Genomic DNA, 15,770 nt, shown 5'->3' with positions numbered 1-15,770 from the left:
CAAGAAGCGACCTTACAGTGCAACTATATATATATATATATATATATATGGTACTAAGAAAAAAGTACACTAATATAACACTGAGGCACTAGTGGGGCCAGCACTAAAGTGCTGCTTACCGCCCGCTTAGGAGCGGGTGTGTGGTCGCCGAAATCCCTTTAGTCTGGGTCTCCCAGAGCCTGCTGCCTTTCCCCAGCCAGACCGCATGTGTAATGGCTGCCGGCGTCCTTGTGGAGAGGGGGGGCGGGCCCTGGGCGTATACAGACGAAGAGCGGGAAGCCTGCTTCCCACTGTGCCTAGTGAGAGGGCTGGAGCATGTAAATAGAGCTCCAGCCCTCGGCGCTGCCAATTGAGCAGCGTCTCTCCCCTACCCTGATTGACAGGGTGGGGGCGGGAACGAAGCGGCGCTAGGCCGCAGAAGCCGGGGGCTAAAGTTAGAAGCGCCGCCGCCGTAAAAGCGCGGTCGGCGCAAAGTCCCCGGCGCACCACAAGTCGCAGCTGCGCCGCCGCTCCAGTAGCGGTCGGCGCAGTAGTTCCCAACATGTAACGTCACTCAGCAAAGCTGCAGTGACCTAACCCCAGCGCACAGCGCTACTGTCCCCGGCGCACTATAACGCTCAGCAAGCCTTGAGAGTGTCCGTGCCTGCCGGGGACACAGAGTACCTGAAAGTTGCAGGGCCTTGTCCCTGAACGGCACTCCCGCTCCAAATCCAGCAGGTTCTCTGGGTCTGTGGATGGAGCCCGGCCTCAGGGCTTGGGGGCCGGCAAGATCCCACTTCCACAGAGCCCACCAGGGGATGTGGAAGGAAAACAGCATGTGGGCTCCAGCCTCTGTACCAGCAATAGGTACCTCAACCTTACAAGCACCACCGCGGGTGAGAAGGGAGCATGCTGGGGGCCCCATATGGGCCCTCTTTTCTTCCATCCGATATAGCCAGCAGCTACTGCTGACTACAAACAGTGGAGCTATGCGTGGATGTCTGACCTCCTTCGCACAAAGCAGAAAACTGGTGAGCCAGTGATCCCACTGGGGGTGTATAGCCAGAAGGGGAGGGGCCTTACACTTTTTAGTGTAATTGCTTTGTGTGGCCTCCGGAGGCAGTGCTATACACCCAATCGTCTGGGTCTCCCAATAGAGCGCTGAAGAAGAAGGGAATTTTGTTACTTACCGTAAATTCCTTTTCTTCTAGCTCTTATTGGGAGACCCAGACGATTGGGGTATAGCTACTGCCCTCTGGAGGCCACACAAAGCACTACATTAAAAGTGCAAGGCCCCTCCCCCTCTGGCTATACCCCCCCCGTGGTATCACGGGTTCTCCAGTTTTAGTGCCAAAGCAAGAAGGAGGAAGCCAATAACTGGTTTAAACAAATTAACTCCGAATAACATCGGAGAACTGAAAAACCGTTCAACATGAACAACATGTGTACCCGCAAACAACAAAAAAACATCCCGAAGGACAACAGGGCGGGTGCTGGGTCTCCCAATAAGAGCTAGAAGAAAAGGAATTTACGGTAAGTAACAAAATTCCCTTCTTCTTCAGCGCTCTATTGGGAGACCCAGACGATTGGGACGTCCAAAAGCTGTCCCTGGGTGGGTAAAGAAATACCTCATGTTAGAGCTGCAAAACAGCCCTCCCCTACGGGGGTGTCACTGCCGCCTGCAGGACTCTTCTACCTAAGCTGGCATCCGCCGAAGCATAGGTATGCACCTGATAATGCTTGGTGAAAGTGTGCAGACTGGACCAGGTAGCTGCCTGGCACACCTGTTGAGCCGAAGCCTGGTGACGTAATGCCCAGGACGCACCCACGGCTCTGGTTGAGTGGGCTTTTAGCCCTGAAGGAACCGGAAGCCCCGCAGAACGGTAGGCCTCTAGAATTGGTTCTTTGATCCATCGAGCCAGGGTGGCTTTAGAAGCCTGCAACCCCTTGCGCGGACCAGCGACAAGGACAAAAAGTGCATCGGCACGGCGCATGGGCGCCGTGCGGGAAATGTAGATTCTGAGTGCTCTCACCAGATCTAGCAAACGTAAGTCCTTTTCATACCGGTGAACCGGATGAGGACAAAACGAAGGCAAGGATATATCCTGATTAAGATGAAAAGAGGATACGACCTTAGGGAGAAACTCCGGAATAGGGCGCAGCACTACCTTGTCCTGGTGGAACACCAGGAAGGGAGCCTTGGATGACAGAGCTGCCAGCTCAGACACTCGCCGAAGCGATGTGATCGCAACAAGAAACGCCACTTTCTGTGACAGCCGAGAAAAGGAAACTTCCTTCAGAGGCTCGAAGAGCGGCTTCTGGAGAGCAACTAGTACCCTGTTCAGATCCCATGGATCTAACGGCCGCTTGTACGGGGGCACAATATGACAGACCCCCTGCAGGAACGTGCGCACCTTAGAAAGACGTGCTAGACGCTTCTGAAAAAACACGGATAGTGCCGAAACTTGCCCTTTAAGAGAGCTGAGCGACAAGCCCTTTTCTAACCCCGATTGCAGGAAGGAAAGAAACTTGGGCAATGCAAATGGCCAGGGAGACACTCCCTGAGCAGAGCACCAGGATAAGAAAATCTTCCACGTTCTGTGGTAGATCTTAGCCGAATTCGACTTTCTAGCTTGTCTCATTGTGGCAACGACTCCTTGAGATAATCCTGCAGATGCTAGGATCCAGGACTCAATGGCCACACAGTCAGGTTCAGGGCCGCAGAATTCTGATGGAAAAACGGCCCTTGGGACAGTAAGTCTGGTCGGTCTGGCAGTGACCACGGTCGACCGATCGTGAGATGCCACAGATCCGGATACCACGACCTCCTCGGCCAGTCTGGAGCGACGAGTATGATGCGGCTGCACTCGGATCTGATCTTGCGTAGCACTCTGGGCAAGAGCGCCAGAGGCGGAAACACGTATGGGAGCTGAAACTGCGACCAATCTTGAACCAAGGCGTCTGCCGCCAGAGCTCTTTGATCGCGCGACCTCGCCATGAATGCCGGGACCTTGTTGTTGTGCCGGGATGCCATTAGGTCGACGTCCGGCACTCCCCAGCGGCGACAGATTTCCTGAAACACGTCCGGGTGAAGGGACCATTCCCCTGCGTCCATGCCCTGGCGACTGAGGAAGTCTGCTTCCCAGTTTTCTACGCCTGGGATGTGAACCGCGGATATGGTGGATGCTCTGTCCTCCACCCACATTAGAATGCGCCGGACTTCTTGGAAGGCTTGCCGACTGCGCGTCCCTCCTTGGTGGTTGATGTATGCCACCGCTGTGGAGTTGTCCGATTGGATTCGGATCTGCTTTCCTTCCAGCCACTGTTGGAAGGCCAGTAGAGCAAGATACACTGCTCTGATCTCCAGAACATTGATCTGAAGGGTGGACTCCTGCGGAGTCCACGTCCCCTGAGCCCTGTGGTGGAGAAATACTGCTCCCCACCCTGACAGACTCGCATCTGTCGTGACTACTGCCCAGGATGGGGGCAGGAAGGATCTTCCCTGAGACAATGAGGTGGGAAGGAGCCACCATTGTAGGGAGTCCTTGGCCGTCTGGGAAAGCGAGACTTTCCTGTCCAGGGACGTTGACTTCCCGTCCCATTGGCGGAGAATGTCCCATTGAAGTGGGCGCAGATGAAACTGCGCAAAGGGAACTGCTTCCATGGCTGCCACCATCTTCCCTAGGAAATGCATGAGGCGCCGCAAGGGATGCAACTGGCCCTGCAGAAGAGATTGCACCCCTGACTGTAGTGACCGCTGCTTGTTCAGCGGAAGCTTCACTATCGCTGCTAGAGTATGAAACTCCATGCCAAGATACGTTAGTGATTGAGTCGGTGATAGGATCGACTTTGGAAAGTTGATGATCCACCCGAAAGACTGTAGGGTCTCCAGCGTAGCATTCAGGCTGTGCTGACATGCCTCTTGAGAGGGAGCTTTGACCAATAAATCGTCTAGGTAAGGGATCACCGAGTGTCCCTGAGAGTGCAAGACTGCTACCACCGCCGCCATGACCTTGGTGAAGACCCGTGGGGCTGTTGCCAGACCAAATGGCAGAGCTACGAACTGAAAATGGTCGTCTCCTATCACAAAACGTAGAAAACGTTGATGTTCTGTAGCAATTGGCACGTGGAGATAAGCATCTTTGATGTCTATTGAGGCAAGGAAGTCTCCTCTGGACATTGAGGCAATGACAGAACGCAGGGTTTCCATCCGGAACTTCCTGGCGTGCACATGTTTGTTGAGCCGTTTTAGGTCCAGAACAGGACGGAACGAGCCGTCCTTTTTTGGAACCACAAAGAGATTGGAGTAAAACCCTTGCCCTTGTTCCTGAGGAGGGACTGGGATCACCACTCCTTCCGCTCTTAGGGAGCCCACCGCCTGCAGCAGAGCATCTGCTCGGTCTGGATGTGGGGAGGTTCTGAAGAACCGAGCTGGAGGACGAGAATTGAACTCGATTCTGTACCCGCGAGACAAAATGTCCGTCACCCACCGGTCTTTGACCTGTGACATCCAAATGCCGGAAAAGCGGGAGAGCCTGCCCCCGACCGGCGATGCGGAGGGAGGGGGCTGGAAGTCATGAGGTAGCCGCTTTGGAAGCGGTACCTCCATTTGCTTTCTTGGGGCGCGTGTGAGCCCGCCACGAATCTGAGTTTCTTTGCGTCCTCTGAGTCCCTTTGGACGAGGTAAATGGTGTCTTGCCCGAACCTCGAAAGGACTGAAACCTCTGCTGCCACTTTTTCTGCTGAGGTTTGGTTGTTCTGGGTTGTGGTAAAGAGGAGTCTTTACCCTTAGACTGCTTAATGATATCAGCCAATGGCTCGCCAAACAGTCTATCTCTAGATAAAGGCAAACTGGTTAAACATTTTTTGGAACCAGCATCTGCTTTCCAGTCCTTTAACCACAAGGCTCTGCGCAAAACTACCGAATTGGCGGACGCCATTGAGGTGCGACTGGTAGATTCTAGGACCGCATTGATAGCGTAAGACGCAAACGCCGACATCTGCGTGGTAAGGTGCGCCACTTGCGGCACTGCTGGATGTATGATAGCATCCACTTTTGCTAAGCCAGCTGAAATAGCCTGGAGTGCCCATACGGCTGCGAATGCCGGAGCAAACGACGCGCCGATAGCTTCATAGACAGATTTTAACCAAAGGTCCATCTGTCTGTCATTGGCATCTTTAAGTGAAGCGCCATCCTCCACTGCAACTATGGACCTAGCTGCGAGTTTGGAAATCGGGGGGTCTACCTTTGGACACTGTGTCCAGCGCTTGACCACCTCAGGGGGGAAAGGGAAACGCGTATCTTTAGATCGTTTAGAGAAACGCCTTTCTGGGTGAGCGTCGTGCTTCTGGATTGATTCTCTGAAGTCAGCGTGATCCAACAAAGCACTCAATTTACGCTTGGGATAAAGGAAACGAGACTTCTCCTGCTCCGCAGCCGCCTCTTCTGCTGAAGGGGCTGGGGGAGAAATATCCAACAGCCTATTGATGGCTGAGATAAGGTCGTTTACCATGGCATCCCCATCAGGGGTATCAAGGTTGAGAGGGGTTCCAGGAATGGATTCCTGATCACTCTCATCAGACACATCACAGGGAGACTGATTGCGCTGAGACCCTGAGCAGTGTGATGACGTCGAGGGTCTTTCCCAGCGAGCTCGCTTAGGGTGGCTGGGGCTATCATCTGAGTCATAATCCTCGGCCTGTGAAGCCGGGGACCCCCCTGTGGGCTGGATTAATTCCAAGTGAGGGGGACCTGAGGACAGAGGCCTCGCCGTGCCCAAAGACTGAGCCCCTATGCATAGATTGCAAGGTTTCAAGGATTTTTGCCATAGAGACAGACATATTATCAGCAAAAACTGCAAAGTCTGTCCCTGTCACCGGGGCAGGACTTACAGGCGTCTCAGCCTGGGTCACTCTCCCTCCTGACTCCGGCTGGCGAAGCAGCACCGGGTCGGAGCATTGCACACAATGGGGGTCATCGGAGCCTGCTGGTAGATTAGCCCCACATGCAGCACCCGCAGTATACACAGCCCTAGCCTTGGCAGCCTTGCGTTTTGAGGATGGCATGTTGTTGCTTCCACAGAGTGATCTGGGAGATGCAGCCAGAAGCGACCTCACAGTGCAAGAAATACAATATCTCTATATCCTACACAGTACACCGATACACCGTGAGGCACTAGAGGGACCAGCACAGAAAAAACGCTTACCGCCCGCTTAAAAAGCGGGTGTGTGGTCGCCAGATAGCCCCTAGTCCAGGTCTCCCAGAGCCTTGCGTCCTTCCTCCAGCCAGACTGCATGTAATGGCTGCCGGCGTCCTGAGAGAGAAGGGGGGCGGGCCCTGGGCGTTCCTGGCTAAGAGCGGGAAGCCTGCTTCCCTCTGTGCCTAGTGAGAGGGCTGGAGCATGTAAATCAGGCTCCAGCCCTCGTCGCTGCTAGCGAACAACGTCTCTCCCCTACCCTGAATGACAGGGTGGGGGCGGGAACGAATCGGAGCTGCCGGCGTCCTAGGCCCAAAAAGCCGGGGACTCAATTTATAACCGCCGCCGCCGTAAAAGCGCGGACGGCGGATCCCCGGCGCACCACAAGTCACAGCAGCGCCGCCCGGTCCAGAGGGGGTCGGCGCTGCGTTCCCATACACAAACAATCCCCCAGTAATCTGTAGGGACACAAACTCCAACGTTGCGGTCCCCGGCGCACTACAACACCCAGCCAGCCCGGAGTGTGTCTGTGCCTGCCGGGGACACAGAGTACCTGTATGATGCAGGGCCTGTCCCTGATCGTACTCCTGCTCCGTCTCCATCAGGTTCTAATGGGTCTGTGGATGGAGCCCGGCGTCAGAGCTGAGAGGCCGGCAGGATCCCACTTCCACAGAGCCCTACCAGGGGATGTGGAAGGAAAACAGCATGTCAGGCTCCAGCCCTGTACCAGCAATAGGTACCTCAACCTTACAACACCATCCAGGGGTGAGAAGGGAGCATGCTGGGGACACTATATGTGTCCTCTTTTCTTCCATCCGAAATAGTCAGCAGCTACTGCTGACTAAAATCTGTGGAGCTATGCATGGAATGTCTGACCTCCTTCGCACACAAAGCTAAAACTGGAGAACCCGTGATACCACGGGGGGGGTATAGCCAGAGGGGGAGGGGCCTTGCACTTTTAATGTAGTGCTTTGTGTGGCCTCCAGAGGGCAGTAGCTATACCCCAATCGTCTGGGTCTCCCAATAGAGCGCTGAAGAAAATAATAATTATTACTTATCCCTAGGAAAGCCAAAAAACCCAAGAATGAAAGGCCACATTCACTATCACAGAGCCAAGCTGAAAAGCACCAGGAATGGGGTCCTAGATGACAGACCCCCAGTAAACAATGCAGTTTGACATTTCCGAGCGATACACCATCAGGTGCGGAGATAGTAAAAGACCCCTCGAAGAACATTAAGAATATCATGGCGGCTCATCTCCAATTAAGTGAGCTCCATGACCACACGCCATTGGTGTTTGGGAGTAAGCCACCATGGTTTTTGTTTTTTTTTTTAATCTTGGACATTTTTTAAGAATCAATGACTCTTTGGGTTACTGCTGCCACAAAAAGCAGCCGAGGAGAGAAATTATCAAGCAAATAGTTAGGCTGCACCTTTATGGAGACCTTAAAAATGGTTCTCCAGTGTGGCTCCCTTCCGCAGGGCCCGGTGCCCACCTCCTGCCAACCATCCGCATCCCTATTAGAGGAGCTCTAGTCACCTGCAGAGCTGCTCCGCGTTATTAAGGTTTAGATATTTCCGGACGGTTCTGGTCACGAGGCCTCCTGTTGGGGAAGGAAAAGGGGAGGATGGTGAACCTCACAGAGATGCTAGTGTGAATACGTCCTGCAGATGTAGGAAACATTTCCTTACTCCAACTTTCTGGCATCACTTTCAAGGCAAGAGGGACGAGGTCATCGAAGGAGGCATCGAGGACGATGGCGCTGATGTCAGGATAGGACATGGCGGCCCAGGTGGCTGTAGAATAAATACAATGCATGAGTCTTCATCACCATACTACCGATTGCCCGATCATGTCTGCTCTACGCGGTCCCTTCTCACCTGTGAAGCCCCCGATAGACCAGGCGTACACAATGATGTCCTGCAGGGTGAAGCCGAGTTGGTAGACGGCGTACTGCACCACCGCGTCCATGGCATTCGCTTCGTTCTGGGGAAAAGGGACTCCCTGTGGAGGAAAACCCAAATCATGTAGGAGACATTTCACAGATACCCAAATCAGAGGGGCTTTTCCAGGGTCACATTGGGGGCTCATCCGGGGTAGGAGGATGTGGCTGTCAAGTGTGACTGAAATCAAGGTTACGAAAGGAGGTTGGTTGTCCGGGCAGAAAAGGCTGAGATCAGTGAGGGTCCGACACCCCCGGGGGCCACTCTGCTGGCTGCCAACACAGGGTTTCGTTCCACTCAACATGAACTGGTCGCGGCAGAGTGGCTCCAATCCCTATCAATAATAATTGTGCTATAGTGCGGAGCCCCCAACAATCATCGGAGCAGGTAATAAATACTAAGTACCGATCCGCAGCTTACCGTACTGCCGGCAAATCCAGGATGATTCCAGCCAAGCACGGAGTAACCAGCTGAAAGACAGAAAAAAAAATAATAAATAAAATAAATTATATTAATTAATAACTTATATATATATATATATATATATATATATATAATTAAATTATGTTATATTATATTATATTATATATGAATTATATATGAAATATATACCTACCAATACACACCAACAGATCTGCCAACTATAGCAATTTTAGGGTTAAAGGGCATCTGTCACCAGGTTTTTACCCCCTAATCAAAGAGCAACATAATGAAGGGGCAGAGATCCTGATTCCAGCTATGTGTCACTTATTGGGCTGCTTAGTGCAGTTTTGATAAACTCACTGTTTAATCAGCAGTAGATCATCATTACAGGACTACTTGACGTGTTGCAGGTAGTCCAGTATATACATGACAGAGATATGTTTCGCTTAGAAAAAAAAGACATCTCAGAGGAGATGTCATTTATATGTATAAATACATGTGTGGTCAATATAAAGGACTGGCACAGGACTTATTTCTTCCAAAGACAATACTAAGGACCAGGGGGCACTCACTGCGGGTGGAAGAGAAGGGAATTTTGTTTACTTACCGTAAATTCCTTTTCTTCTAGCTCCAATTGGGAGACCCAGACAGTGGGTGTATAGCTACTGCCTCTGGAGGCCGCACAAAGAACTACACTTAAAAGTGTAAGGCCCCTCCCCTTCTGGCTATACACCCTCCCGTAGGAGTACAGATTCCTCAGTTTTAGTACCAAAGCAAGAAGGAGGAAAGCCAATAACAGTTTCAAAAACAAATTCAATCCGATAACACGATCGGAGAACTTAAGAAACAACATGAACAACATGTGCACCCGAAAAACGAAACCCTAAGAACAAATAGGGCGGGTGCTGGGTCTCCCAATTGGAGCTAGAAGAAAAGGAATTTACGGTAAGTAAACAAAATTCCCTTCTTCTTTTTCGCTCCTAATTGGGAGACCCAGACAGTGGGACGTCCAAAAGCAGTCCCTGGGTGGGTAAAAAGATACCACATGAACGGGCTGTCAGACAGCCTCTTCCTACAGGTGGGCCACCGCCGCCTGAAGGACCTGTCTACCTAGGCTGGCATCTGCCGAAGCGTAGGTATGCACTTGATAGTGTTTGGTAAACGTGTGCAGACTCGACCAGGTAGCCGCTTGGCACACTTGCTGAGCGTTGCCTGATGCCGCAATGCCCAGGACGCACCCACGGCTCTGGTAGAATGGGCCTTCAGTCCAGATGGAATCGGAAGCCCAGCAGAACGGTATGTGTGAAGAATTGGTTCCTTGATCCACCGCGCCAGGGTGGATTTGGAAGCTTGCGATCCCTTATGCTGACCAGCGACTAGGACAAAGAGCGCATCAGAACGGCGTAGAGCCGCCGTGCGAGAAATGTAAATCCTGAGTGCTCTCACCAGGTCCAACAGATGTAAACCCTTTTCAAATTGGTGAACTGGATGCGGACACAAAGATGGCAAAGTGATATCCTGATTGAGATGAAAGGAAGAAACCACCTTGGGAGAAAACTCTGGAATTGGACGCAGTACTACCTTGTCTTGGTGAAACACCAGGAAGGGAGATTTGCAAGATAACGCCGCTAGCTCGGACACTCTTCGAAGAGACGTGACCGCCACAAGAAAAACTACCTTATGTGAAAGCCGAGAAAGGGGAACCTCTTTCAAAGGCTCGAAAGGCGGCTTCTGGAGAGCAATGAGAACCTTGTTCAGATCCCAGGGTTCCAATGGCCGTCTGTAAGGAGGAACGATATGACAAACTCCTTGGAGAAACGTGCGTACTTTAGAAAGCCGTGCCAAACGCTTCTGAAAGAATACGGATAGCGCGGAGACTTGACCCTTAGGAGAGCTAAGCGACAAACCTTTTTCCAACCCAGACTGCAGGAAGGAAAGAAAAATTGGCAATGCAAATGGCCAGGGAGAAAACCCTTGAGCCAAGCACCACGCTAAGAATATCTTCCACGTCCTGTGATAGATCTTAGCTGAGGATGGTTTTCTAGCCTGTCTCATTGTGGCAACAACTTCATGAGATAAACCTGAGGCCGCTAGGATCCAGGACTCAATGGCCACACAGTCAGGTTCAGGGCCGCAGAATTCAGATGGAAAAACGGCCCTTGAGACAGCAAATCTGGACGGTCTGGTAGTGTCCACGGTTGGCCTACCGTGAGATGCCACAGATCCGGGTACCACGACCTTCTTGGCCAATCTGGAGCGACGAGTATGGCTCGATGGCAGTCGGACCTGATTTTCCGGAGAACTCTGGGTAACAATGCTAGAGGTGGGAACACATAGGGGAGTCGGAATTGCGACCAATCCTGAACCAAGGCGTCTGCCGCCAGTGCTCGGTGATCGTGAGACCGTGCCATGAAAACTGGGACCTTGTTGTTGTGCCGTGACGCCATCAGATCGACGTCCGGCGTCCCCCAGCGGCAACAGATCTGCTGAAACACGTCCGGGTGAAGGGACCATTCTCCTGCGTCCATGCCCTGGCGACTGAGAAAGTCTGCTTCCCAGTTTTCCACGCCTGGGATGTGAACTGCGGATATGGTGGACGCTCTGCTTTCCACCCACGTCAAAATCCGTTGGACTTCTTGAAAAGCTTGGCGACTGCGTGTTCCCCCTTGGTGGTTGATGTACGCCACCGCCGTGGAATTGTCCGACTGAATCCGAATCTGCTTGCCTTCCAGCCATTGTTGGAAGGCTCGCAGGGCAAGATAGATTGCTCTGATTTCCAGAACATTGATCTGCAGGGTGGACTCTTCCAGAGTCCACATCCCCTGAGCCCTGTGGTGGAGATACACCGCTCCCCACCCTGATAGGCTCGCATCCGTCGTGACCACTGCCCAGGACGGGGGAAGGAACGACTTTCCCTGTGACAATGAGGTGGGGAGAAGCCACCAACGCAGAGAGTCCTTGGCAGTCTGAGAGAGGGAGACAGTCCTGTCGAGGGACGTCGATTTCCCGTCCCATTGGCGTAGAATGTCCCATTGTAGAGGGCGCAGATGAAACTGCGCGAACGGGACTGCCTCCATTGCTGCTACCATCTTTCCTAGGAAATGCATGAGGCGCCTCAGTGAGTGCGACTGGCTCTGAAGGAGAGATTGCACTCCAGTCCGTAGCGAGCACTGCTTGTCCAGTGGAAGCTTCACTATCGCTGAGAGAGTATGAAACTCCATGCCAAGATAAGTCAGAGATTGGGTCGGGGTTAGATGAGACTTTGGAAAGTTGATAATCCACCCGAAACTCTGGAGAGTGTCTAGTGCCACCTTCAGACTGTGTTGGCATGCCTCTTGAGAGGGTGCCTTTATAAGCAGGTCGTCTAGATACGGGATGACCGAGTGACCCTGCGAGTGCAGAACAGCTACTACTGCTGCCATGACTTTGGTGAAGACCCGGGGGGCTGTTGCCAGACCGAAAGGTAACGCTACGAACTGCAGGTGTTCGACGTGTATGACGAAGCGTAGGAAACGCTGATGCTCTGGTGCGATCGGCACGTGGAGATAAGCATCTTTGATATCTATTGATGCTAGAAAATCTCCTTGAGACATTGAGGCTATGACGGAGCGTAGGGATTCCATCCGGAACCTCCTGACTTTTACGTGTCTGTTGAGCAACTTTAGATCCAGGACGGGCCGATACGATCCGTCCTTTTTTGGGACCACAAACAGATTGGAGTAAAAACCGTGACCTTGTTCCTGAAGAGGGACGGAGGTCACCACTCCTTCCGCCTTTAGAGCGGCCACCGCCTGCAACAGAGCATCGGCTCGGTCTGGTGGTGGAGAAGTTCTGAAGAAACGAGTTGGCGGACGAGAACTGAACTCTATCCTGTACCCGTGAGACAGAATATCCCTCACCCAACGGTCTTTGACGTGTGACAGCCAGATGTCGCCAAAGTGGGAAAGCCTCCCACCGACCGCGGGTGTGGGAATCGGAGACTGCAAGTCAGGAGGACGCCGTCTTGGCAACGGTTCCTCCGGCTGTCCTTTTTGGGCGTGACTGAGACCTCCAAGAATCTGAGCGTCTCTGGTCTTTTTGAGTCTTTTTTGACGAGGCGAATTGGGACCTGCCCGGTCCTCGAAAGGACCGATAACCAGACTGACCCTTCCTCTGTTGGGGTCTGTTTTGTCTGTGTTGCGGTAAGGATGAGTCCTTACCCTTGGAGTGTTTGATGATTTCATCCAAACGCTCTCCAAACAATCGGTCACGAGAAAAAGGCAAATTGGTTAAGCACTTCTTGGAATGAGAATCTGCTTTCCAATGTCTCAACCACAGGGCCCTACGCAAAACAACGGAGTTGGCTGACGCCACTGCCGTGCGGCTTGTAGCGTCAAGAACAGCATTAATCGCGTACGACGCGAATGCCGCCATTTGCGAGGTCAATGGTGCTACCTGCGGGGCAAATGCACGTGTGACGGAGTCAACTCGCGCAAGCCCGGCTGAGATAGCTTGGAGTGCCCATACGGCTGCAAAAGAAGGCGCTAATGACGCTCCAATCGCTTCATAGATGGATTTCAGCCAGAGCTCCATCTGCCTGTCAGTGGCATCTTTAAGTGCCGCTCCATCTTCAACTGCAACCAAGGATCTAGCTGCAAGCCTGGAAATTGGAGGATCCACTTTTGGACACTGGGTCCAACCCTCGACCACCTCAGGGGGAAAAGGATAGCGTGTATCTTTAAGCCGTTTAGGAAAACGCCTTTCAGGATAAGCGTGGGGTTTCTGGATTGCGTCTCTAAAGTCAGCGTGGTCCAGAAAAGTGCTTAAAGTACGCTTAGGGTATCTGAAATGGATTCTCTCGTGCTGCGAAGCTGACTCCTCCACAAGAGGAGCTGGTGGGGAAATATTTAACATCTTATTGATGTTAAATATAAGATCATTAACTATGGCGTCACCATCTGGTGTATCTAGATTGAGAGCGGTCCCAGGATCAGAATCCTGATCAGTTACGTCCGCCTCATCACCCATAGATTCATCTCGCTGGGATCCTGACCATTGAGATGAATGTGAAGGCCCGTCATAGCGAGCCCGCTTAGGCTGCCCGGGGCCATCTTCCGAGTCAGAGTCTTCACCCTGAGGTGTATATGCCCGTCCCGGAGCTTGGAGCTGAGGGGGACCAGGGGGCAATGATTGCACAGTGTCCGTGGCCTGAAGTACAGGCCTAGCTCGCAATGTGTCAAGAATTTGTGACATAGTGAGAGACATTCTGTCAGCAAAAGCTGCAAACTCAGTTCCTGTCACCTGGACAGCATTCACAGGTGGTACACCCTGGGTCACGTCCAGCAGAGGTCCCGACTGTGCAAGCGCCGCAGGGGCCGAGCACTGCACACAATGGGGGTCCGTGGAGCCTGCCGGTAGAAAAGTCCCACATGCGGTGCAGGAAGCATATAATGTCTGTGCCTTGGCACCCTTGCGTTTTACGGACGACATGCTGCTGGCTCTCTGCAATGTGAGAGAGTCTATAGCCAAAGGGCGACCAGCGCTATGCAATACAAAGTATTTGTAGAAACAAAATACTAAGAATACTACTGGCACAAGAGGGGGTGAGCCCTGAGGGCTGCTTACCGCCCGCTGAATAGCGGGTAAGAGGCTGCAGAATTCCTTGTCTGGGTCTCCCCGGCTCCCCTCTGCAGCTCAGCGTGTCAGCAGGAATGGCTGCCGGCGTCTGTGGAGAGGGGCGGTCCGTGGGAGTTCCCAAACAAAAGTGCGGGAAACAGTGTCCCCTCTGTGCCGATTGTGAGGGCTGGAGTATGTAAAAACGACTCCAGCCCTCGGCGCTGATGCACTGGCCAGCGTCCCGCCCCTCTCCTGACTGGCAGGTCTGGGGGCGGGAACGAACGGAAGCAGGCCGCAAAAGCCGGGGACTCGAGTTATCAGCGCGGCCGCCGTAAAAGCGCGGGCCGCGCTGAAGTCCCCGGCGCACCACAAGTGCCAGCCGCGCCGCAGTCCCAGCGGCCGGCGTGACCGATTCCTAGACGTGGCCAGCGTCCCGCCCCTCTCCTGACTGGCAGGTCCGGGGGCGGGAACGAACGGAAGCAGGCCGCAAAAGCCGGGGACTCGAGTTATCAGCGCGGCCGCCGTAAAAGCGCGGGCCGCGCTGAAGTCCCCGGCGCACCACAAGTGCCAGCCGCGCCGCAGTCCCAGCGGCCGGCGCGACCGATTCCCAGAAGTGTGCCTGCTTCAGCGAAGCTGAATGAGGCCATGGCACAAGCGCCGTAGCGCTGATGTCCCCCGGCGCACTACAACACCCAGCATGCTGCGGTGTGAGCGCCAAATGCACGGGGACACAGAGTACCTTGAGGAAGCAGGGCCATGTCCCTGATGTACTCCGCTCCATCCAGCATCTTCTCCAGGGGCTGTAGATGGAGCACGGTCTCAGTGCCTGGAGACCAGTAAATCCCACTTCACCCAGAGCCCTGTAAAAAGGGATGGGGAAGGAATCAGCATGTGGGCTCCTGCCGCCGTACCCGCAATGGGTACCTCAACCTTACAAACACCTCCGACATACAGTGGGGTGAGAAGGGAGCATGCTGGGAGCCCTGTATGGGCCCTCTTTTCTTCCATCCGACATAGTCAGCAGCTGCTGCTGACTAAAAACAATGGAGCTATGCGTGCGTGTCTGACCTCCTTGCGCACAAAGCTAAAACTGAGGAATCTGTACTCCTACGGGAGGGTGTATAGCCAGAAGGGGAGGGGCCTTACACTTTTAAGTGTAGTTCTTTGTGCGGCCTCCAGAGGCAGTAGCTATACACCCACTGTCTGGGTCTCCCAATTAGGAGCGAAAAAGAAAAAGCGATTCCGGCAGCTAAACAGGAAAGGGTTCTTTACAGTTAGAGCAGTCAGACTGTGGAATGCCCTAGTAGCAATGGCAGATACTATACTCTACTTCTAAAAAGGGCTGGATGATTTCCTCAGTACACACAACATTGTCGGTTATAAATGACTTAGTGGCCAAATGTAGAACTGGTGGAGGAAGGTTGAACTCGATGGACCTAGGTCTTTTTTCAACCTATGTAAAACATTGATTTTATAAAAAAAATGACAGCAAACAGCTCAGTAAGTGACACGTCACTGGAATCAGGGTCTCTGCCCCTACATTATGCTGCTCTCAGATGAGGGAGCAAAAACCTGGTGATAGATTCCCTTTAACTCCTTAGAGAACCTAGATAGATATTCTTAAATAGTGAC

General features: G+C 52.9%; 1 protein-coding gene across 1 annotated transcript in view; it reads right to left on the bottom strand.

Moving 5' to 3' along the window:
- The window catches only part of ABHD16A (abhydrolase domain containing 16A, phospholipase), a 46,842-nt gene that overhangs the window by 16,320 nt on the left and 14,752 nt on the right, over positions 1-15,770 (bottom strand). Inside the window, exons 11-14 of the mRNA XM_075323460.1 lie at positions 8,541-8,590; positions 8,058-8,181; positions 7,869-7,973; positions 7,717-7,780 (exon numbers count right to left, since the gene is read on the bottom strand). Of these exons, the coding sequence (XP_075179575.1) occupies positions 7,717-7,780; positions 7,869-7,973; positions 8,058-8,181; positions 8,541-8,590 (343 nt within the window). The remainder of the gene's footprint in view (positions 1-7,716; positions 7,781-7,868; positions 7,974-8,057; positions 8,182-8,540; positions 8,591-15,770) is intronic.

Source organism: Anomaloglossus baeobatrachus, chromosome 9, assembly GCF_048569485.1.
Source record: "Anomaloglossus baeobatrachus isolate aAnoBae1 chromosome 9, aAnoBae1.hap1, whole genome shotgun sequence".
Classification (NCBI taxonomy): Eukaryota; Metazoa; Chordata; class Amphibia; order Anura; family Aromobatidae; genus Anomaloglossus; species Anomaloglossus baeobatrachus.
The sequence above is the reverse complement of the archived record's forward strand: the minus strand, read 5'-3'. Positions and strand labels throughout refer to the sequence as shown.